Below are 24698 nucleotides of genomic sequence, written 5' to 3'. Positions count from 1 at the left end.
TGAATGTTCTAGTGAACTCGCATAAAATCCGATATTCATTCTGTCCTATTATCTCCTGTCTTTTGCTCGCGCGAGTGTGACTGCTGTCAAGATTCTTCCGAGTTTTGCTTCTTGCAATAAATGAGAGATTGTTTTCCTTTCCGTAGGGCTCCGTGCAAACAGGTTTCTTATGAACTAGAATTGTCAGAATTTCGTTGAAGAGCAACGACTTTGCACAATTGAAAGAAAATACCGTTTTTTAACACATTAGGGTCTGGCCTCATAATGCAGCATTTTTACCTCTGGCCTGTGGTTTTTGGTTGTTTTTCAAAAAATCGTAGAAAAAAAAATTAATTTGTTTTTATTTACTACACATTTCTTAAATCTACAAAACTTCCTCTTTTCAATGAACAAAAATTTGTTAAATTTTCTTTTCATTTTCAGACAGTTTTAAATATTTTTTTTCAGCAATGTTTTGTGAAAAAAGAATAAGTACAACATTGTAACAAATGTTAATATAGAGATATTTTAAGTTCATAATCTGGAAATTTCAATAATTAACAATGCAAAAACTACATAAACTATCAATACATCTTTTGAATCTTGCATAAGAATACTTCTTATGTGCGCATAACAAAAAATAATTACAAAATACAGCTTTGTATGAAATAGTTCGAAACATTCAGGAACGCAGAGCGCAACGTCACAGCTGGGGCAGTAAAATGTTGTGTCTTTTCTTGCCCACTTGCCAGTTTCTTTTTTGTGCCTGTCTCCACAAACTTTACATGACCTACAGAGCCTTGACTTTTTCTCTGTAGGGGGGATTTTCCTTGGAAAATGGTGGCTGGTGGCCTGTTAGCCTATCTGCTGTAGTTGACATTGATGTTTGACCTTGAATATCTTCACCTGCTTTGATGAGTAGCGCTTTCCCTACTTGAATGATGAACTCTTCCAGAGACATATTATGATGTTCCCTGTTTACTTTCTTATAAATTACATACGCATTCACCACTGACCTAATGAACAAATGGAATGTGGAATTTCCACTATGCGGTCTGGATCTAAGGATGCCATTCTAAACAATGCAACGTACATCAACCCGACAACAAACAATCGCAGGTGCGAGATAAATATAGGACATGAGTCACCTAGCGGTCGGAATTTCAACCAAGAGGCTTGAAGGAACACGCATATGAGACGAACTATGAACATAGCCCATAGTTCAGTCGGCAAAGCGATTGCATACCGCAGGACAGGCTAAGCCCGTCTTTCGTCCACATTGACTTTAAGTACACTGCGGGCTATGCCCGTCGTGAGACCCCAATGTGTTAAAAGACTTTTTTGGTGAAAACTATTTCATGTTCTATTTTCCTTCCCACAACATGCATCCTGTGCATAACAGGTTGTATAACTATGCAGGATAAATGGTGTTACCGTCTCCTTGGACTCTTTGTGTCCGCAGCAGCTCCGTGTCCTCATTCTGTGTAAGATTTTTTACACTTTCTTTAAAACTTACAATATTATTATATAGTATATACAAAGCTTATTTTCTGAGCTACCACCAAGCATAAAACTTCCGTTGTGGGGGTAATTTATACTCTACTTTATTTACACCTGAAAAACAGATGCCATCTTGAAAAGTTTGGATAAATCGAAGTCGTTTAATTCGAAGTTGAAATTTTTTGATCCCTTGAACTTCTCATTAATGAGGTTTTCCTGTATCAGTAAATATACCGCTTATTTTACCGGTCTGATATATCTATAAATATATTACATGTAGTTTAGTGCAAAATTCTACCATTTTGTTAAATTATGTTTATGGATAATCTCCGTGCCCTATTTTTTAAAAAAATTAAATGTCTAAGTATGCAACTTCTTTTGCACTGGGTATCTGTCATATTTACTGAGTAAGTCATTGCCACTGGAGGGGTGCAAAATGTGCGATTTCGACAATTTTTTTTATTATTTTGTTAATTTTAATTTATTTCACCAATCAAGGCCCTTTAGAAATCATTCAGATGCCATTGGAAATATCTTGAAGAGCTCTTTAACCTGTGTTAAGGGGGAAAAGTTTTGAAGGTGATGTAATGAAAATTTTCTCAATAATGGGTCTTTTACTTAAAATACATGTAATATAGAAACTTATCAATAACAGTAAAAAAAAATTCAAAATGGGATACCAGTGGGTTAGGTTAGGTAATAGATGATAACATTGATAAATAAATTCATGTACAATGGGACTTCGATTTTACATTTTTGGGGGACCAAACCGAATAAATAACTAAAAATGTTGGAAAATGTAGTAAAATCGAGGAGAAATTTATAACATTTTGCTATGTTAGGACAATAAAGATTGAATATATAATGCAGGTAGATGTCAAATCCAGGAATGTAAATATCGGGATTCCACTGTAATTCAAAGTAAAAGTCTAACAGAAAAAAAATGTAATATATGCACAACATTGTTGGAGTCAACGTACATTAAGATTTTAGAAGAAATTGTTGTGGAAATGCTGGAATTACATTATAATTTTGTCTTGTCGTTAAAATATCATCCTGTTAACTGTCTCAATTTCTTCAATTGTGTGTGTTGTGTGCTAAAATATGTTATATTGATATCTTATCAATTATTTCACACTGAATGTGATTTTGTGTTTTATTTTTAGGTGGTTCAAATTATCTTCCAGTCCAGGAACATATAGCATTCCTTTTTGACCTAATGGAACTAGCCTTAAATATATATGGCCTTATTGATTACTGCATCCAGGTAAGATTTTTTAAAAAAAATCATTTTCGTACAATGTAGACTGCCAGGCAGATTGAAAAGGGCTTCTTGTGCATCATCTGTTTTCGAAGCTTCACACCCCTCTTACACTTCCAATCTCATCTCAATACTAATACTACTAATAAGTAGAATATGAAAGCAAGTTTATTATGCAGAGGTCTCATCTTAGGAGTGAAAAGGTCATTGGGGAAATGAGAGGAATTTTGTGAAAAATGTTCAGTAATATATCAGAGACAATATTAAATGTGTTTTGTTTGCAAGTATAAGAGAAATATGTTTAGTTGAATATAATATATAAAAAAAAACAGAGAGAGCCACGCTTTTCGCGGCTACACGCAGACCCTATTCCACGTGTGGTGTTCCATATAACAACAGGTATCCCTTGAGATACCTGTTAAGCAACAGACAAACTTTAGCCTAAATTTAATAATCAGTAACTAGAGGAGGCTTTGGTAGGCTTGTGATTCACTTCAATGATAAAAGGTCAGACACCTTTGAACGACACATTTATTCATAAGAAACACCGCTTGCGGCATAGTCACCACCAAACATAGACATTTCATTTGTACATAACACACAAAAAAGATATACAAAAGATTCTGTACTTACATACCAGCAGTTTTCACATTATACCTTTCATACCTGGGGGGCACACACACTATTTCACCCTTCATAGCCACGTCCCGACACATGGGCACTTTTGGGGTACACAACACTAAAATTAGGAATTTCATACTTCCTTGGTGTAACAAAGGCTTTGGGGGAGTGATGGATGAGTTTTCCTGGCTTTTCTTGCATGGATGGCTGAGAACAACTTGGATATTAGCTGATGTCCTATGGATGCTGCTGTGGCGTCAGTTCTGCCGACCATGTGGTCTGGAACTGCACTTTGGATGAGGGACACAAAAACTCGCTATATTTCCGAAATTTGTAATAGAATCCTTAAATGCTGTTTTGGACACAATATCCCACTTGGTCACACACACACTGAGGTCCATATTTACTATAACTGGACCTTAGATCCCTGTTTCCCTTATGCATCCTTTGTTGCTGGCACAGGCGGCCATTAACACACTTCACAGGTGACCTGCTCTCAGGTGGGTCTGGAATACAAGTGAGCTGATACACCCAGCTCAACACACAATAGGCCATCTGAAAGTCTCCTCTGTGACGTCATAGCCTTGAAGGCTTCTCATTGGCCATCTAGAGTCCTCTGAGACTTTTCCTTGTCTGCGGGAGAAGTGTCACTTTCTCCCACCAGATGGCAGAGTTATCAATTGCTTGAAAAGTGTAAATAAAAGTGTTTTTTCACCTTTTCTGGCTTAATTATGCCAGATAATTGCAAATGAATTTACTTTTAGTAAATTAGGCATTATTTTACCTATGAGTAAGTGTTATCTTTGATTTTCAATAAAGGATAAAAGATTTAATAAATATGTGATTTGGAGCACATGGTTTTTTGGTATTCAAGGTGGCTACTGTCAGCCTAAAAATTGTTGTATCTTTATAAATAAGGCACTTCTACCCCTCCCATGAGTGTAACAAATGGTTGGTAAACATTACCCATGATTCTAATGGGGAAAATAGCTCTCACAAGCTTTTTCTGATGCTAGCCTGATGGCCCTTGTACTTAGGTTATGGTCTGTAGTTATTTTGTGTGTGGGCATGTATGCCCAATGCTGATTGGTCATACAAGGATTGCAAATGAATAACATATTTCACTTCCTTTTTCTCCCAACTGTAAAGTTTCGTATTTCCATCAGATTATTTTGATGGATAACTTCCTTTTATTAACACAGGTTGTGGTATCTGGGACAGAGATGATAGGGTGTCACTCAACAGCAATATGGAAATGCAGAACTTTTCGTACACAATTTTACTTGTCTTTTTCAAAAGTTATGTAACTCTTTGGTGTTCAACCAATATGTGAACATCCTCCAACTCTGAAATGTCAATTTGGTCAGCAGAAGAAGATTAAAAGTGTGAGGCTGTATGTATATCACATCATAAAATGTTGATATTTCAATGAAAAGTTGCTAGATTGGAAACTATGGGAGGACTTGATTCATACAAAAATAGAGAATACTTGCTTGAGAATCTGCTCATTTTAATTAATGTAATCCATTGTCTTTTTAATAACAAAAGTTTTTGTCATTCATTTCTTTAGATTCTGAAAGAGCTACCAGAAGTAGAAGCACAACTTGCAGCTAAGAATTCTGTCTTGGTTCGCAGCTACACTACCTCATTAAGTTTGTACACAGTTGGAGTCCTTCGGCGGTACCATTGCTGTTTGTTGCGTAAGTTTTCAGTGTTTTAAACATTATGTCTCAAGTAAATATAGTCATAGACAACTATTATATAACTAAGTGAGCTAGAGGCTAAACTCATGGGCACAAGAAGTCTTTTGATGGGTCAACAACCGCCAAGCAATTTTGTTCACTGCGGAAGCATGGTCAGGACATAGATCCATTGCATTGCTGGTGTTACCTAGCTCTCTAGATGGAGTTAACTAATTGAAATTGTGATTGACCTTGACCAGCCCATCACTCGCCCATTGCAATCCTGCCAAACTTTCATCTTTGTTCTTAACCTTTTGTGTCCGGGTGGTCGGTTTTGAATCCACGCCTGTATTTCTATTGCGGATGGATGGTCGATATTTCAACCAGCAGCGTACAGCAGCAATTAATGTGCCATTTCTTGAAAACTACACATGATATTTCAGTTCTGTCTTTTTTTATCTGTAGTGTGCATATGAAGGTATGACATATTCGAATTACTAAACAATATATGTATCCATTGTTACTAAGCTAACAAGCTAAGTTTGAAGAAGTCCTTATTTTTCTTTCGTTACGCCCTTATTATTATGGGATTGATTTGTACCGCGTGAGGCACCTAAAAGTACCACCTGAAATAGCGAAGAAACCAGAAACAGTAGCGATGTGAGGTTTGCGGGAAACAATAATATCAAAGGGGGCTCGTAAATCGAAGGTATGGGGTGGGTCGAAAAATATCGACAAATGGGGTATCTGGAGCAAAGTCATATTTTTTTTAATGGAACGATATACAATAACATGCATAATATAAAAGAGCACACGCAGAGAAACACAACGCCGTTGGTCTCATGCATCTACTGCACATAGGAACGAAGATATGGCCATGTGAAAATATGTAAACAAACTAACAAGTGGCCCACTTGACCGTCAGTACCACGGCATGTACAAGTATGAGATGTCGGAAGCCATTGGACAAGATGAAGACAGAACATGTTAAAGGAAGAAAAAATACAGTAGACATCGTCAGCACCATGTATTTGACAGTGTTACAGCATAATGAAATTGACCATGGCAGTATGTCGAAGAACCACTGCGTAAGAAGCGAAAACCTGTCAAAGTGTGTGTTCAAAGTGGTGGCCGTCAGCTGCGATACAGGCAACGAGGTGCCCACGCAAAGATCGTTGCACAGAATGTAGCATCTCGTAGGGAATGTCCCTACAGGCTGCAGTAATGCAGTGTTGCATATCCTCTGGAGTTGTTGGCACATCCCGGTAGAAAATGTCCTTCAGCTTTCCCCACAGGAAAAAGTCTAACGGTGTCAAATCTGGGGAACAGAGCCGGCCATTTGACAGGCCCTCCACGTCCAATCCAACGATTTGGAAATGTATTTTCCACACATGCTGTAGCGCATCTTGCACTGTGAGCTGGGCACCCGTCATGTTGGTACCACATGTCCCTCCTTGTCTGAAGTAGTATGTCCTCCAATAGTACAGGCAGTTCATGTAAAAACTGTATGTATCGGTGGTCAGCATTCAGTGTCCCTTGTATAAAAAAAGGGCCAATGAGATGTTCACCCACTATACCACACCACACGTTCACACTCCATGGGCGCTGGCGTTCCACTTGGCGAAGCCAATGTGGATTTGTCACCGACCAATAGTGCATGTTCCTTAGGTTGACATTTCCATGATTGGTAAAAGTTGCCTCAACAGTGAAGAGGATACGTGACAAATCAGGTGTGTCGTGTCGTAACAACCATGTGCAAAACCGAACACGGTCCACAAAATCATTCCCGTGAAGTTCCTGATGGAGGGAGATATGATATGGGTGAAACTTGTGTGTGTGCAGAATGCGCAATACACTTCGCTGTCTCATCCCAGCATCCCTGGCAATTTCACGGGAGCTAACATGCGGATTCACAGCAACAGCGGCGAGAACATTTGTTGCACCTGCCTCACCTGTAGTTGGCTTGTTCCGCACACGTGCTCGTGGTGTTACACTTCCGGTGTCTCTTAATTTAATAAATAACTTACCAAACAGACGTCGAGATGGCTGTCGTCTGTCCGGATATCTCTCTGCGTACACACGGTAGGCTTCTGAGGCATTCTTTCGTCATTCCCCATAAATCAGGATCATGTCCGCTTTTTCTATGTTTGTGAACACCATAATCTTTGCTCTTACCACTACGACTGCTTGCTATGAACTAACACGATCTCGTGGACCTGCTATCAAAACTTGCTCTGCGTAAAGGCAGTTCTGTCAGGCACCTGAGAAGTCTTACATGCCGTGGTACTGACGGTCAAGTGGGCCACTTGTTAGTTTGTTTACATATTTTCACATGGCCATATCTTCGTTGCTATGTGCAGTAGATGCATGAGACCAACGGCGTTGTGTTTCTCTGCGTGTGCTCTTTTATATTATGCATGTTATTGTATATCGTTCCATTTAAAAAAATATGACTTTGCTCCAGATGCCCCATTTGTCGATATTTTTCGACCCCATACTTTCGATTTACGAGCCCCATTTGATATTATTGTTTCCCGCAAACCTCACATCGCTACTGTTTCTGGTTTCTTTGCTATTTCAGGTGGTACTTTTAGGTGCCTCACGTGGTATAAGTGGCTATAAATTTAAAACTACTGCATATTTTTGAATAATTTAAATTCTACAAGCAAGAATGAGTAAAAAGCAGCATTTTAAGCAATGTTTGACAATTAAGGATTCAGGGGGGATGCAGGGGCAAAGGCCAGATTTTTTAAAATTTACCCGGACAACAGGGTAGCGCACGGCACCAATTAATCCACCATTTCTTGAAAACTATACACTATATTTCAATTCTGTCCTTTTTGTTCATTAGTATACCTCTAAAGTTACTACGTACTCGAATTTCAAAACAATATGTCGATTGTTACTATTATTAACAAACGCCGTTTGAAAAAGTTATTTTGTTTCCATTTTGTTCCTATGGGATAAATTGAAGGTAAAAGGCTATAATTGCTCAACCACTGCATCATTTTGAAAAAATTAAATTCTAAATATAAGAATGAGTAAAAAGCAACATTTTAAGTAGCATCCTACAATTAAGGGTCTAGGGGAGAAGCAGGGGCAAAACCCAAAGGTCAAAATTTTCCGAAATTGCGCTAAATTTCCGAATGCCATATTTTTTTTTCTTCAAAGTTGCACCATGAGCATTAGATATCCTCATAGAGTGGTCTTTTGTTGTGCTTCCCTCCAAATTTGGTCCATCCAGCATCCATAAGGCCGACGCTGTAAGCGAATTTCTGGACATTGTCCCGAAGCTGGCAACACTGCCACTTTACATAATGTTATTTATGAGGTATTATCGGTCTGATTCGAAGGAAACTTTCATGGTTGTAGGAATGTACCACCGCTACATACCACATTGTTTTCATTCACTTTGGTCTATTGAGGGGGCACAGGGGTATGCCAATTGTTTGAATAAAATTCAATTTTCTTCTTCTTCCTTGAACACTAATTAATGGGAGGCACAATTTACAAATTTTAACTCTGCTAAAAGCCCAAAGTGAATGTAATCTCTCTACAACAATTAGTTCTTGAGCTACGATTTTTTTTTCTTTCCCGGCAAGTTTGAAAAGCATGCAGCCACTTCCCATCTTCAACGGGAGTACAAGAGTGTAAGGCTCCATCCGTTAAGGTTAATATGCAATACTTTCTCCCATGTGCACCAACTTTTTTCTACAACTGCCCAGTGTCTGTTGAGTGTTTCATAGAAGGTGTTTCCCTCACTCTTGGTCTCTGATTTCTCCATATAACTTTCAAAGTAATAGACATAATTCCTTGAAATTTGGCACAGACATACTTTGGTGCATGAGAAGCATGATAAACTCAGAGCATGTATTGAAAATGGTCATAGCACCAAGATTCACCTGAACACACATCTCCGTGGTGGGAGTCACAGCTTCGATTTCCTGCTGAATGTTTTCTTGCAGTTCCATGAGAGTCCATGAGCTTTCAGAATTTCAAACATATTGACATCAGAGGGGTGACAGGTGGCACCATCATACTGAAAATAGTCAGTACGTAGGTTGATGTTGTCCAACTGATTCACAAACTTATGGAAAATTTCCATGCACAAAGTAGGAAGTACAACATAATGCAAGGATGTTAATAGATTTATGATTGGTGGAAAAGAGGGGGGGGGGCTAAACACAGGAACTTCAACTATTGGTCTGCTGCATGGCTGCATACAAATAGGATATAAAATGGTATTTTTCAAGGGGTGGGTCATATCTTCAAACCAAACCCTCATTGAGCAAATTATTACTTAGAAAGATTGTCTTGATGTCTGCTACACACCATGAAACTTTTGCAGTGTTTTACAGTGACACCCTCTATACTAAACTAGCTTTATTTATTTCTATACCCAAAATTACAGAAGAAATTCAAGCGAAGGTTTCATGGTCTTAGCTTGAGGAAGAGCTTTGCGATACAGTCCTGAATCATCTTTGTACAAGCCGACCTGTGTGGTGGAGTGGTTAGCACAGCACACTATGGTGCTAGGGGTCCCACATTCGAATCCCGGCCTGGGCATGATGTTCTTTGTGTTGAGTGTCCCTTCATCATCTCATCACTCATTATCATCTTCGCCATTAGGCAAAAGTGGCATACATGCAAAGTAAAATAAACCAAATCAAACATTTTTGTACAATAACTTTTGATCATGCTTGAGGGAACCACAGACAACATTGTGTGTGCTCTGTACCACCATAGGTCTTCATGTCATGTCTGCATAGTATCATACATCAAAGGAATGAAGCAGAATGACACCTGTGAATCTAGATTTTAAACTTGATGATTTTGTGCCAGTTATGCACTATATTTGAAGTATTTATGGCAGCATTTTTGTGGAGTTAATAAATATTACTTTCACCTACCCGATGGCATAGTGGTAGCAACATGGCTACCATCCCCGGTTTGATACCCAGTGGGGACACACAGTGGTTTAGATCCCACTTGGACTTTAAAATAAAATAAAAACCTCAATCAATAAATGCTACTTTCAGACAAATGAATTTGCTTTTTTTTGCTTTAACAAAGTTTGTTGTAAGTTCACTTATTCTCAGATTGGCTAGTTGGGACTGGACCGACAGTTTAACATGGGATCTGAGCCACTGTAATGTGCCTCCACTGGGAATGAAACCCAAACCCAAGACCCCCTTGATTACAAGGTAGCAGCATTATCACTACCACTGATTATATCGATAAAATTACCGATAGTGACATTTAGGGTGTTCAGGGAAAAGACATGTAAGTCACAAACTGCGATTTTCTGTTGCTATCATCCATCAAACTGAATCAATTAAAGAGAATATTTTAAGTATAATTTTATAGTATGCATGTGTAAAGATTCTAAACAGTTGTGATCCAACATGTACGTATATCATGTCTGCTATGAAAATTATGACCATAAGAAACTGTGCTGCAAAATTGTATTTTTGGACTTAAGTGCTTTTTCCTGAAAGCCTAGATAAATATCTCTAAATAGCCTGTAATTTTATCTTTGTACTTGGTTGGTAGTGTCAAAAATCTTATTTGTCCATCCCTTCTTTAAGTAACTAATTTGAAATATCTCTGTATTATTTTTGCGACAAGTTTTGTTTCAGTTTTACAATTTCAGCTCTTTAATCTTAATTATTTGTTTTTCATTCTTTCACAGTATCTCTGGATCACACATCTTCAGTCTTTGAAGGACTATGCCGTGTGGTAAAACATGTGACAAACCCCGGTGACTGTAGTTCGGCTGAACGTTGCATCCTTGCATATCTCTACGACTTGTACACAGCATGCAGTTTCCTCAAGTCTAAACATTGTGAGCCATTCTCCAACGCCTATCCAAAGATACGTGCAGCACTGTACTCCTCTCTCCAGCCAGCACCTTCGAACCATGCCTTCAATTCACAGTTCATGAGTGACATAGTGAGCAACCCTCGTAGGAAAGTAGAGTCGCAAATGGCAAGGCAATTGGCAGAATCTGCGACTAACAGATACAGTTTTGTGTGCAATGCGATAATGGCAGTGTGCAGTGAGACAGATAATGACCGCCTGAATGACTTGGCAATATTGTGTGCTGAACTTACGGCTTGTTGCAATGCATTGTCAGCGGAATGGCTAGGTAATTTTTTTTATTATTATTATTATTATTTATTCATTTTTAGCCAGCCTCCATGGCAGAGTGGTTAGCACATCATGCTACGATGCCAGGGGTCCCGGATTCGAATCCTCCCCTGGGCATGGATGTTTGTGAGTGTCCATTCATCAATTTCATCATATCATCGCTCATCCCCATCTTCGCAAATTAGCCAAACGTGGCACAAAAAGCAAAGTAAAATAACGCAAATCAACAACAATAAATCAATTTATTTTTATTAGATAACCACTGATGAATCTACACCACTACTTGTAATTCTGTTAATGTTAGTGACAATGGTTCTACATTGGCAATCTACATTATATGTGGGGGGGGGGGAGGAGGTTTGCTGTGGAGTTGTTTGTTAAGAGCTCCAGATTTGTAGTAAAATCACAGGTCTCTTGTAGTTTGTCACCACTCCCGGCAGAAAAAATTGTGTTCATCTGATGAATTGACATGAGGTGCTCTCTTCAAATGTAGTGTTAAAACAAAACAATGCATAATGTCAATTTATAAGTGTAGAAAAAACCACTAGACAATGGATAATCTCCAATTAACATTGCAAGATCAATTTGCTTCTTTGAATAAAATAAGAATTCTGGGATACTTGCTGACAAATATGAGGGGAAGTCAAAAATTTATCCACACTTTCACAATAACTTAGGTAATTAACTCTGATAAACTTACTTTTCATTTTTCCGCATAAATTTCTTTGGCGATCGATTTCACCACCCGTCTGGTGGCTTTGTCAGGCATGTACTGTCTTGCGAAAGATCGATCGCAAAAGAAATTTATGCGGAGAAATGAAAAGTAAGTTTATCAGAGTTAATTACTTATCTCCGCGTAACCGCCAAACAGATATCATTAGATACAATGACAATAACTTAGGTTGGTCATACTGCCTTCAGTGCTCGCATGCTGAAAGGTGGTACTCTTGTGGGTTCATAGCCGAGGTTTTATCTTAATCACTCCATTTTTATTTCCTTTCTAACAGAGTGAACATGGTCACGCTGCTGGTAGCGTGCACCAAGGAAGAACAGAGATCAGTGATCTGATTTCTCTAGTCTGAAGGTGTGTCAGGGGTTGTAATTCATCGCAGGCTTTCAGTACAATATGGGGACAGTGCTCTACCACGTAGAAGTGTGTATGAGTGGATGGCGAGGTTTAAAAATGTCCAGACTAGTGTGAAGCACAAAGCAGGAGTAGTATGCCCATCAACCTCCACCACTGACAGGAAGCTTGAATAAGCTTAAGAGTTGATTCTGATGAACCGACAGGTCACAGTAGATGAGGTGGCATGTCCTCTGTAAATTAGTCATCAGTGGCATGCCCAAGGGAAGGGGGGATCTCTGGTCTACCTTGGCGCACACTGCAAGCAGAGCGGCCATGTTTACTCTGTTACAAAAGAAAGGAAAATAGAGTGATTAAGATAAAACCTCGGCCAAAGAGTACCACCTTTCAGCACAAGCACGTGCATGCTGAAAAGAGTGTGGCCAACCTAAAGAAAGTTATGGTGAAAGTACGGATAATTTTTTACTTGCCCTAGTATGTTCAACACCTATAAATTTATTAGCCGGACTAACATTGTCACTTTGAAATTGAAGGGTCTAAGGTTCAATTCCCAGTGAGGACATAGTGGTTCAGTTCCCACTTTAAACAGAAGGCCCAGTCCCAATTAGTCTATCTGAGAATAATGGTTGGCTTAAAATGAACATCAGCCAAATTGTGAATGGTGGCAATGTGTCACAGAAATCAGTCCGAGATTAACATAGTCGTTTCGCAAGTATCACTGAATTATTATTATTTTGAACGAGATCTGCCTCAGAAGTAACGAGAATGGTACAGTACCACTCGACTTGGCAACATCACCTGGCGATGCCGGAAGTTGAGTGTACATGGGAGGTGGTACCATTGACTTGGGCCAGTGTTGGTATTGTTATTGCTTCATGTTAGTACACCACATCACAGACAAATGTAGGGTAATATTGAACAAAGTTATGTCATCAAATTATGGATAAAACTTAAGGAGATGAATCTGAAATGCTTGAAACATTACAAACTGCATGGGTGGATTTAGCTTGTCGTTGGTCCAAGGTACTTGTTGCGTAAGCCCTTCACAAGCAGTTGAGAAAATGAGTTGTGCATTAGTGAGGGACAGAAAAGCAACTGTAAGGATAATTGCGATGGAAGGAGGGGTGAGCAAGCAAGGATTCCTTCATTGAGTTTTCATTGATGCACAATTGTGGATCCTGCAGCATGACAACGTACATACCCAGCCACACTGCTCTCTCTGTACGGGATTTTTAGTCTCATAATGTTCCACTGTTCCCACAACCTGCATACAGACCAGATCTGCTCCCCTGTGACTTCTACATATTCCAGAAGATCAAAATGCAGTTGAAGGGAGCATTTCCAAAAATTCTACATACCATGACACAGGCTTTAATCCTGGGAATTATACCCATTTCGTGACATTTTCTCTATTGTGCTTCTCTGTAATTAAAGTATTTTGGTACCTAAAGCCCGTGGCTATCACATCGAACACAATCGGTGGTGGCGCAAGGGGATTTACTAGCGAGGTTCAAAGTCGACTATTTTTATCGTGGGCAACATTCTGTAATAGCATACTTATCCAACTCGGTGCTCTAATATGTAAGGCTGTGAATATATATTTTTAAGCAAGTACATTCAATTCTGGCAGGATGAAAATGGATTGAGTGCTACAATGAATGGTAGAAGATCATGAGGTAAAAAGGTGTAAGTTTATAAGTACTGTAAAAGAAAACAAAATTAAACATTAAGGAATTGTTCAGTACTTGAACCAGAAGCTTATTTCTGCATTTTATTATTGGTAAAGAAATTGAAATGTTACACTCAAAATATTACACATACAAAAACAATGAAAAAACAGATAAAATTATATGCCAGCCCAACATCACACATAACATCATTGTTATCTCACCTGGTGAAGACTAAAACAGTTGAAATATTGTGTTAAAACTAAACTTGTTCTAGAAATACCAATAAATATAAGTGGAAAATTGTTTATTTATTCATAAGTGTTAGAGCAAGTTAAAATAGAAGGTTCTGGTGGCAAAGTCTCAAAATTTTTGTTCAGGCAAATGAGTATGATCCCTGAACTAAGATTTGATTCATTCAGATTTTATAATATATTTTAATAGGTTTAGTATAGGTTAAGGGAGTATTTATTCAATGTTTCAGTTGCTGCAGGCAAATTCACTAATGTGACTTTTTTTCCCAGGTGTTCTGGCAGCCCTTTGCTGCTCATCCAACAATACATCATTCTTTCTTGATGTCTTGGCTCAGGTTGATGTGCAGGATTTCTCAATCCATAATGCATTAGCTGTTTTCACATCAGTTCTGATAGGTAAGTTTACATCTAGCTCATTGAAATGACTTCATAACTGATACTTGTGCTGATTCACGGTGATAGTGATTATTTAACGTTTTAAAAATTTAAAGGCATTACAGGAGAGTGCTTGAAGTGGAAATTATTAGGTGAGACAGGGTTCCCACTAACCTAGAAATGCTAGAAAAATCAGGGAAATTAGATGTTTTATTCTTGCTAGGGTTGAAAACTGAAGACACATTTCATGTTTTTCTCCTAACTAGTTTTTTTTTTTTGTGGGGGTGTATTTAATATAAAAATGTTCTTTCATTTTTATTTTTTGTTTATTTTCAATAATGTTGGGCAAACTTGATTTGTTAGACAGAGCATTTTTTGAGGTAATACTTGTTCAATCCTTGCTATAAATGGGAGGATGCTTGCATAGTTTATCATAGTGACAGTGTAACAGTGGGATGGAGAGAAGTAAATTATCCTGGCTGTCGTCTTATCTGTGAATAGCACAAAAGTGGTATTGTTGCAGTACGATTTTATGATAATATTTTAGTCATTCTATACTACAAATAAGTAGTGTTGTACTTAAAGTTAACTTATTATAAACCACTATGAGAAATAAGAAACAGACAGACAATCAGGGGGATTCATCTTTTATCACAGTTCAAATTTATGTTCTGTCAATTTTGCGTACTTTAGTGGATACAAATTCAATGTTAGTTATAGTTTGTAAGAAGAAGTACAATGCAACTTGTATATTTTTGTTGTTGTTTATTAATGTGCTTTTTCTTTATTTACAGCACGTCACTGTTTCTCGTTAGAAGATTTTGTAGTCCACGTTGCCTTACCTTCACTTGTCAAAGCATATAATGAAGGTACGTTGTAATAGTTCTAATTTCTCTTAATTATAATACAGCAAAACTGTATAGATAGGTTAGGCAAATGTATTATTGCATTGCAAGTATGGAGATAATTCCAGAGTTCCTTTGGTATCGAAGGGTGTATGCTAGTGTTGAGCTGATACCACTTAGAACCAATCAATTCCCGTCAATACTGATACTGATGTTTGAAAATTGTAATAATTAACAATTGTTTAAATTATTGATCATTACACAGGGCCGCAAATTAAATTCAATTTAATGTTGTTTTTTGTTTAATAGGTGAACTTTATTATTTGTGCCATGCTAATCACGAATATGAAATTCGTTTTTCTCAATCACGCAAGGTTTTCTTACAAATCAAATTTCAAAATTTGGGCTTTGTCCAATACTGCATACTGTTTCATTATAATTTTTCTTTTCTTCAATCAGAATAAGTAGCTTATCACACTAAACGCATCAACATGTTTATTTTAAAATGAATATAGACAGACACAAAGAACCCATATAATATAGAAAACGACATATAGCAGTATATAATATACACACAAGAAAATAATTACATAATACATATTTTTCAGTTCTGTTTAGCACGCTTTCTTCTGTAAGCTTTCCTAACTTTCTTGTGATTTTCTTCTGGCGTTTCTCTGTTCAATGCCCAACAGTAGTCGGCCATTATGCTAATACTCCAATGTCCTTGACACCTTTTCTCCATATCCCTCATGTCCTGATGGAACCGTTCGCCTTTGTTCCCCACTTAATTCACCGAGATTTTGTGGAAAGTTATCAAGGTGTGAATGCAAAAAATGTAATTTGAGATTCATGTTACAACCCAGCTCTTGAAATTTAAGTAACATATTCTCAACAACTTCTCTGTAATCAGGACTTTTGTGGTTCCACAAGAAGTTCAACACTACACTTTTAAATGCTATCCAAGCATCTCTTTCAGCTACAGTCATTGTTTCCTCGAAGTCTTTATCATTCATTAATTCCCTAATATCTGGTCCAACAAAAAACCTTCTTTCACTTTGCCGTACAACAGGGATGGAAATTTGTTGCATTTGAACTGGAAACATTGTCCTTCCTTGTTAAGTGCCTTCACAAATTGTTTAATCAGCCCTAATTTGATAAGAAGAGGGGAGGTACAACTTGCTCAGGACTGACTAAATGATGTTGTACGATGTTCTTTGAACCCAGGTTCAATGTTTTCCGTATTGGCCATTCTTTTCTTTCCCAGTGGTAATTTCGTGCTCTACTATCCCACTCACAGATGTAACATTGCATTTTCGTATATCCACATTGTAGTCCAAGTAAAATGCTCAAACCTTTAAGATCACCACACACCAACCAACCATGGTCCTCATAAAGGTAAAGGTAAAGTGTTCCCCTGTGCATAGCACCACGCCATGAAGGCGTATAGGGGGTGTGGGGGTAACGCCCCACACTTTCTTGATCCGGTCGTGAGTGGGGGTGATGTGATCAGCATCACGCCCCTGACCGCCTTTACCCCCCAGGGTTTCCCCCAGGTACCCATGTTATTCGACGCTGGGTGGGCGCCGGGGCCGCTTCCACCGTTAGAAAAGTTCCCGGATTTGAACCGGCCGGGGATCGAACCCGGGACCTCGAGCATGGTAGTCAGACGCGTTACCGACTGAGCCACCGCGGCCACATATTTAATTTTATTAAGAACAAGTTTCATATTGCTGTAGGTTTCTTTTAGTGACACAAAATGAGCAATAGGAACTGAGGGGAACTTATTCCCATTATGTAACAGAACAAATTTTAAAGTTCTTTTATTCGAGTCAATGAATAGCCTCCAATCAGTTGAAAGACAAGGAAAATTTAACTTAGTCAGCAAACCGGACACATCACAACAAAACAAGATAGAATCTTGTTTCAAGAAATAAGGCTCAAACTCTTTTTCTCGGTGTTTTGTACCAGGAAAATGTTGTTCCACAAGCCAGCAAGTTCTTTTCGTTAAGTCTGGAACCAAGAAGCTCAGCTGATTCTTTAGATAAATTTAGGTCTCTAACTAAATCATTGAGTTCACTTTGAGTGAACGGTATAGGGTCACGAGATCCATGAGTGGGTAATAAATGTCATCTTCCATTTCACTTCCTTCCACTGAATCACTTAGTGAACCAGGATCACTTACACACTCAAGACTTGATGGAGGTGTCAGTACAGGCAAGTCTGGACTGTGCAACACAGGTCTCATTGCAGAGGGAATATTGGTATACACTATCCTCCTCTTGTTTCTAATATTTCGACCTACAATTTCACAGGAACAGAAGTAACAATCATTGCTGTGATCCTGAGGCTGCCCTCCACACCCTCCACACCATGGGTATTGCAAATGGCATAGATGGCCGCTTTCCCGTGCTCCAGTTTCGTAAAGATTCCACACATGATCTACATACCTTGTGTGGGGCCCACAATTTATCTTGATCTCCTAGTTTCATTTTAAAGTATGCGTAATATGCTCTTCTTACAAAATCTGTAATTTCCTGTCTCTGTACCTGGAGATCAAATTCACCGCAGATGTAGCAAAACACATCTGAGCTATTCATACAACCACGAGATGCCATGGCCACACCACAGTAATGTACCACACCTAGCAATCAAATGTTAATGTAGGAGATCAACGTATCATGGAAGCAAATTAGGACTTTTGACAGTTACATATAAAATTAATTTCACATGATATATCAATGTTTTACATAGTATTAGTAAGAAACATATGAATTAATTTAAATAAAAGAAAAGTCTCTGTATTTAAAGCTTATTCGTCTCTATTACTTGTTGAATAATTTTGAAACGTACCAGTGACATCTAGCGACAATCACTTCAATTGCACTGAAACGTGCATACCACAAACCACATATATAAATCGTGAATTTTAAAAAATTATTGCGTGATGTGAGAAAACTAATGCCAGTTTCAGCATCAGCAAATCCAAATACATTTAAAACACCCAAAATTATATAAACAACAGAACCCATGCGGCCCTGTGTTATTAGTGTGTAAGTATTCCATCCCAATTATATGCAACAATCTATCAAGAGTTTTGCTTTTAAGATATTAAAGATTTTAATCATAAATATAAAATTTATGCATTTATTCACTAAATACATTCACAGTATAAAAAACTTACGTGAGTGAGTATAATAGTTGTAACAATCCTATGCAAATGACATTTCATGAAGCTACGCTTCGCTTCTTCAGGTTTTGTTATCATTAAATAAAATACTTCATCATATATATAAATAAATCCAGGATTAGGTAAAAAAAGGTATTGGGATATAGAATGTAAAATTACATGACGTTAAAAGTGCCATATAGGCTAGGAGATAATTCTAAAATAATGGTGTACCCATACTACCGTACAGAATGTAGCGTATGAGTGCTACATCCCTTCCAATGTGAACTCCACAGATCCACGTTTTTTATACTTTTTATACTGTAAATATTTGTGTTGATAGGGGAGAAAAACAAATAGGGATGACAGCAACTTGGATGAAACCTGGATCAAAATGTTTAAGCGATGGGGAAAAAACAGTGAAGAGTCTGTTAAATTACTTGTCACGCCGGAAGTGACCCACGCTGCTTCAGAATCTGTGGAGTTCACATTGGAAGGGATGTAGCACTCATACGCTACAGTAGTCATTCATTCTGTATGGTAGTATGAGTACACCGTTCTTTTAGAATTATCTCCTAGCCTATATGGCACTTTTAACATCTTGTAATTTTACATTCTATATCCCAATACCCTTTTTTACCTAATCCTGGATTTATTTATATATATGATGAAGTATTTTATTTACTGATAAGAAAACCTGTAGAAGCGAAGCATAGCTTCACGAAACGTCATTTGCATAGGATTGTTACAACTATTATACTCACTCACGTAAGTTTTTTATACTTTTTATACTGTGTATAAATTTAAAATGCATGTTATGTAATCAAAATCCTGTTTTTTCACACATGACTGGTGCAAAATAAAAAACAAACTGAATTTTTACATAAATTTAGGATAATCAAATAGTTAGTGCCATGCAGCATTTTTGTGGATCTTGTGAAGACCAAAACACCAGAAAAGTATCAATCAGTATCAGTGCATAAATTCCAACTGATGCTTTCCGATACTAATACCTCTCATATCAGCTGATACCCATACATCAGCATTTGCCCAAATATCTTGTCCATACGACAAAAGATAAAACATGAAAAGGCCGATATTTCATACGTTGGTCATGAACATAACTGAGATGGAGTCCCAATCAGGGAGGTGCAGTCTGGCGTTTGGAAAAGATCGGAACCATTCGTGAACCTCCACGGATAACGTCAGCCACGGGATATCTCAAAGACGAGCACCAGCAACGGTATAGGAATTCACACTTCTTCCGTGTTTTTGAAAATAAAATATGTTTTAAAAATCGAATGAATGTTCTGGCGTGTGTGTGTGTGTGTATATGTATAGAGCAAACTGTATCTAGTAAATTGTGTCACTGAAAATTAACTATCCTCTACCAATAGAAATAACATGTAATGAAAAGCGGGAAAGGCGGCTCGGGAGTGGAGCACAGGTTTATTCAGAATTTTCTATTTAAGGGGAGTATGAGGGTAAAAAGGTATACTTAGAGCCAAAATGACCACAAATTTCTCCTTTTTAAAAAAATGTGTGGGGTGTTAGGGCGGAGTTGGTGGATAAGTCACTGGGGCCGACACATTACAACTTCATGTTTCATAATTCAAAAGTTGCAGAAAAGCAATACTACATACCAAAATATAAATACAAACGAGAGAGAAAATGTACTATCCTGCATAAGTTAAAATTAATTGATAAATGTGAGTTATCATGTCCAGGAAAGAAGCATTAAACAAGACGCTAGGAAATAGATAAAAAGTGCACACACTGCGCACATGTAGCAGACATAAATAATAATCCAAACACTATTGTTATTTCACTTCACACTCTGTTCACGCTTCATTTGAGAGCCTGGATAGATGAATTTTTATATCCCGTGAAGCGTCAACACACACAAAATATTGAGTACATGTTTCTCATTTGTTCTCAAAGTCAAATATACATTAATGTAAACTAGATCACAAGCTTTTCCCTCCAAAGACAGTCCTACCCGACTACAGGTTGGCATTAATTAGACAACAGCCATTTTTTATCTTTCTTGACCTGACTTCGATTTTGTTTAATTTTCGAATTTAAATGTCTGATACAAATGTATGTCCGAGTTTTGAAAAGAGACCTATAATTTCCTTCTTTATCATAGGACACCTGGAAAGTAATAATGTCCTCATTGTTCCCATTACTCAACATTTCCTTCTTAAATCGCCACGAGAATTGTATACGAGTAAACAAAATGCATTTTCCATTTGCTCAACGATTTGAAAAATCTTCAGTAGGTTCATACATGTAGGTGTAAGCTTTTCTTGTTCTAATGCACTTACAATACCACTTCTCGACAACAGTTTCGGTCTGCTTTTGTGACTAACAAAGGAGGTTATCTAAGTGTCCCCCTCCGATTTCCATGAAACTTGGCAGGTGTATAGAGGGGCCCAAAGGAAGAAATACGTGTTTTTCTGTTTCGGCTAAAAAACTGTTTTAGGGGGCAAACCCAGCCCCCTCAAATGTCAAGATGAGGAGAAATTGAAGTGGGGATCTGACCCCGAAATCACGTAAATATGGCATAGGAAGAACACGCACATATAATTGGAACACACACAGCACAGAGCTGTGTTTGCCAGTGATATGCACTTCATATCTCAAGTGTCCCACTTGTGTATCTGCCAGTACTATTAGCACAGAACTTCAACCGCCATCGTCCTTCACGATAGTACTTGCGTTTGGTACCAACAATCCTACAGTTCTGTGCTGTGTGTGTTGAAAGCAGATTGCTGTGATTTGTGAAGTTTTACTAACTGTTGCTAATTTGTAAATTCTTCACTTTATGTACGTAATAAACAATTGTATTGTTTATTTACTTTGTTTACTTTTTTAGCACTGCAGTTTCTTTATTTGTTCTTCAGCACATTTTAATTTCTTTTTCAGAGTTTCCAACTCACTATCTTGTTGGAGATTGGGTGTATTGAGTATATTTCCAGTACTCAAAGTCTCTGAATTATGTGCCATGCAAATTCTTTTGTGAGGAGATAACTCTTCAAGTATTTCCACTGCTCGCTTTCGAATCTGACGTTTATTGGCACGTTCACTTACTTCGATCAATTATGTAATTTGCCTGTTGCACACTACAATTCACCACACAACCAGGCAAATTTAAAGTTGGCGGTCTACAGGTAATGCTCAGCAGGTCTGCTTTTAAGTTTCGTTCGTAATTCGGCATCCAGCTGTTTTGGTGTTAACAGGATCTAATCCAGGGTGGCGACAGACCTGGAAAACCTGGAAAACCGGGAAAAGTCAGGGAATTTGAGGTGTCAAAAAAAGTCAGGGAAATGTCAGGGAATTTCGTCTTCATTGACTTTTTAAATTTTTTTATTTAAAGATATCGTTATGGAACTCTGCACGGGAACAGAAAATTGTTATAACTCTGGCACTATGGGAGCAATCTACTTCAGATAAGTTTTGTTTTGCAGCTAAAACATAAGCGCATGCAACCGTGTACAATTCAGAACGCCGGACCGAGGAAGGGGGTTGGGGGGGCTCGACCCCCGAATTTCAATAGAGAAAACAAAAATCTGAAGTTTGCCCCCTCTTCTCCCACTATTTTGGGGAGAAGGCGCAAACTTTAGAATTAGTTTCAAAGATTGGACATTTCTCAAGAGATTGAATCATGTTTCATGTTCTTGGGTGCCATACAAGTAGAATAATAAGTCAAAATGTGATTATTATTTTTTTTTACGAAAAATATGTAATTTGCATTTTTTGAGGTAAATTGTTATAACTCGGGCACTATGGGAGCAATCTACTTCGGTAAAAGTTTTGTTTTGCAGCTAAAACATCAGAGCATGCAACCGTGTACAATTCAGAACGCCGGACCGAGGAAGGGGGTTTGGGGGGCGCGACCCCCGAATTTCAATAAAGAAAACAAAAATCTGAAGTTTGCCCCCTCTTCTCCTACTATTTTGGGAAGAAGGCGCGAACTTTAGTATTCTTTTCAAGGAATGGACATTTCTCAAGGGAATGAAACATGTTTCATGTTCTTGGGTGCCATACAAGTAGAATAATAAGCCAAAATGTAATATTTTTTTTACGAAAAATATGTAACTTGCATGTTTGGAGGAAAATTGTTATAACTCGGACACTATAGGAGCAATCTACTTCAGATAAGTTTTGTTTTTAAGATAAAACACAAGAGCATGCAACAGTGTACAATTCAGATCGCCGAACCGAGGAAGGGGGGCTGGGGGCACGACCCCCGAATTTCAAAGAAAAAAACAAAAAAATGGAGTTAGCCCCTACTTTCCCTGCTATTTTGGGTAGAGGGCGCGAACTTTATTATTCTTTTCAAAGAATGGACATTTCTCAAGAGAACATAACATGTTTCGTGTTCTTGGGTGCCATAGAAGTTGAATAATAAGCCAAAATGTGATTTTTTTTACGAAAAATATGTAATTTGCATTTTTGGAGGTAAATTGTTATAACTCGGGCACTATGGGAGCAATCTACTTTAGATAAGTTTTGTTTTTCAGATAGAACATCACAGCATACAACCGTGTACAATGCACAACGCCTGACCGAGGAAGGGGGGTTTGGGGGAGCCCGACCCCGAATTTCAATGGAAAAAAACATAAAAATCTGAAGTTTGCCCCCTCTTCTCCCACTATTTTGGGGATGAGGCGCAAACCTTAGTATTCTCTTCAAAGAATGGACGTTTCCAAAGGGAATGAAACATGTTTCATCTTCTTGGGTGCCATAAGCCAAAATGTGAAACACTGTTTTTTACAAAAAATAGGTAATTTGCATATTGCTCAGAAAATTGTTATAACTCGGGCACTATGGGAGCAATCTACTTCGGTAAAAGTTTTGTTTTGCAGCTAAAACATCAGAGCATGCAACCGTGTACAATTCAGAACGCCGAACTGAGGAAGGGGGGGTTGTGGGGCGCGACCCCCGAATTTTAATGGAAAACTATAAAAATCTGGAGTTTGCCCCCTCTTCTCCCGCTACTTGGGACTAAGGCGCGAAGTTTAGTATTCTTTTTAAAGAATTGACATTTATCAAGAGAATGAAACATGTTTCAGGTTCTTGGGTGCCATACAAGTTGAATAATAAGCCAAAATGTGATATTTTTTTTTTTTACGAAAAATACGTAATTTGCATTTTTGGAGGAGAATTGTTATAACTCGGGCACTATGGGAGCAATCTACTTCGGATAAGTTTTGTTTTACAGATAAAACATCAGAGCATGCAACTGTGTACAATTCAGACTGTCGAACGGAGGAATGGGGTTTGAGGGCGCGACCACCGAATTTCAATGGAAAAAACATAAATATCTGAAGTTTGCCCCCTCTTCTCCCGCTATTTTAGGGAGAAGGCGCAAATCTTAGTATTCTCTTCAAAGAATGGACGTTTCCAAAGAGATTGAAACATATTTCATGTTCCTGGGTGCCATACAAATTGAATAATGAGCCAAAATGTGAAACTCTGTTCGGAAATGTGGAATGGATATGTTGCGGAGGGGGGGGGGGAGAAGGGGGAGGTTGGTCATCAATATGAATTTCCCAGGCTTGCTCCAGACCTGTGTCAGAGTTTCCACCCAAACATAAGAGTATGAACGTCCAAAAAGCACATTCATTTCGTAATCAGCACAATTATACCATATGGTATGTATCATCAGGCCAGTACGACGTTACTCGGATGATACCATATGGTATTATTGGGGTAGTAAAGGTTAAGCCTCTAAATATTACGTGGAAAATGCATTGAATTATATTTTTTTCTTGTCCATATGGGAGTAGTAAGGGGACTTGTCACGTAGTAAGGCATTTTGTTGGACAAACTAAAGGAACATGGAAACAAATAGGTTCCATTGATACATACGATTTTTGTTGAATATCGCCACCTGACAAGGTATCTCACTACAACATGCGACAGAAATTGCATGGACTGCAACATCCAACAAAAATCGAATGCATAAACAAGAAGAGCTTTATACTGCAAATATGCGGCTGGAATTTTATTACTCTTCTGGCTCACTTCACCTTATTTAATGTAGCAGTGCTTATGAAGGTCTTCTTTCATCATCCTGATGTATTACTGGTTTCGCACAAGTTAACA

The 24698-nt window shown here is 38.1% G+C and overlaps 1 protein-coding gene across 2 annotated transcripts in view; it reads left to right on the top strand.

The window, feature by feature from the left end:
- Positions 1–24698, top strand: part of LOC145993881 (mediator of RNA polymerase II transcription subunit 12-like) — a 224189-nt gene that overhangs the window by 91408 nt on the left and 108083 nt on the right. For both annotated transcript variants that reach the window (XM_083129754.1, XM_083129753.1), the window contains 5 exons: positions 2646–2746; positions 4932–5061; positions 10736–11191; positions 14469–14594; positions 15368–15442. In XM_083129754.1, the coding sequence (XP_082985880.1) occupies positions 2646–2746; positions 4932–5061; positions 10736–11191; positions 14469–14594; positions 15368–15442 (888 nt within the window). The remainder of the gene's footprint in view (positions 1–2645; positions 2747–4931; positions 5062–10735; positions 11192–14468; positions 14595–15367; positions 15443–24698) is intronic.

Source organism: Lepisma saccharinum, chromosome 10, assembly GCF_977018435.1.
Source record: "Lepisma saccharinum chromosome 10, izLepSacc3.1, whole genome shotgun sequence".
In the NCBI taxonomy this organism is placed as follows: domain Eukaryota; kingdom Metazoa; phylum Arthropoda; class Insecta; order Zygentoma; family Lepismatidae; genus Lepisma; species Lepisma saccharinum.
This window is presented reverse-complemented; position numbering and strand designations above follow the sequence as displayed.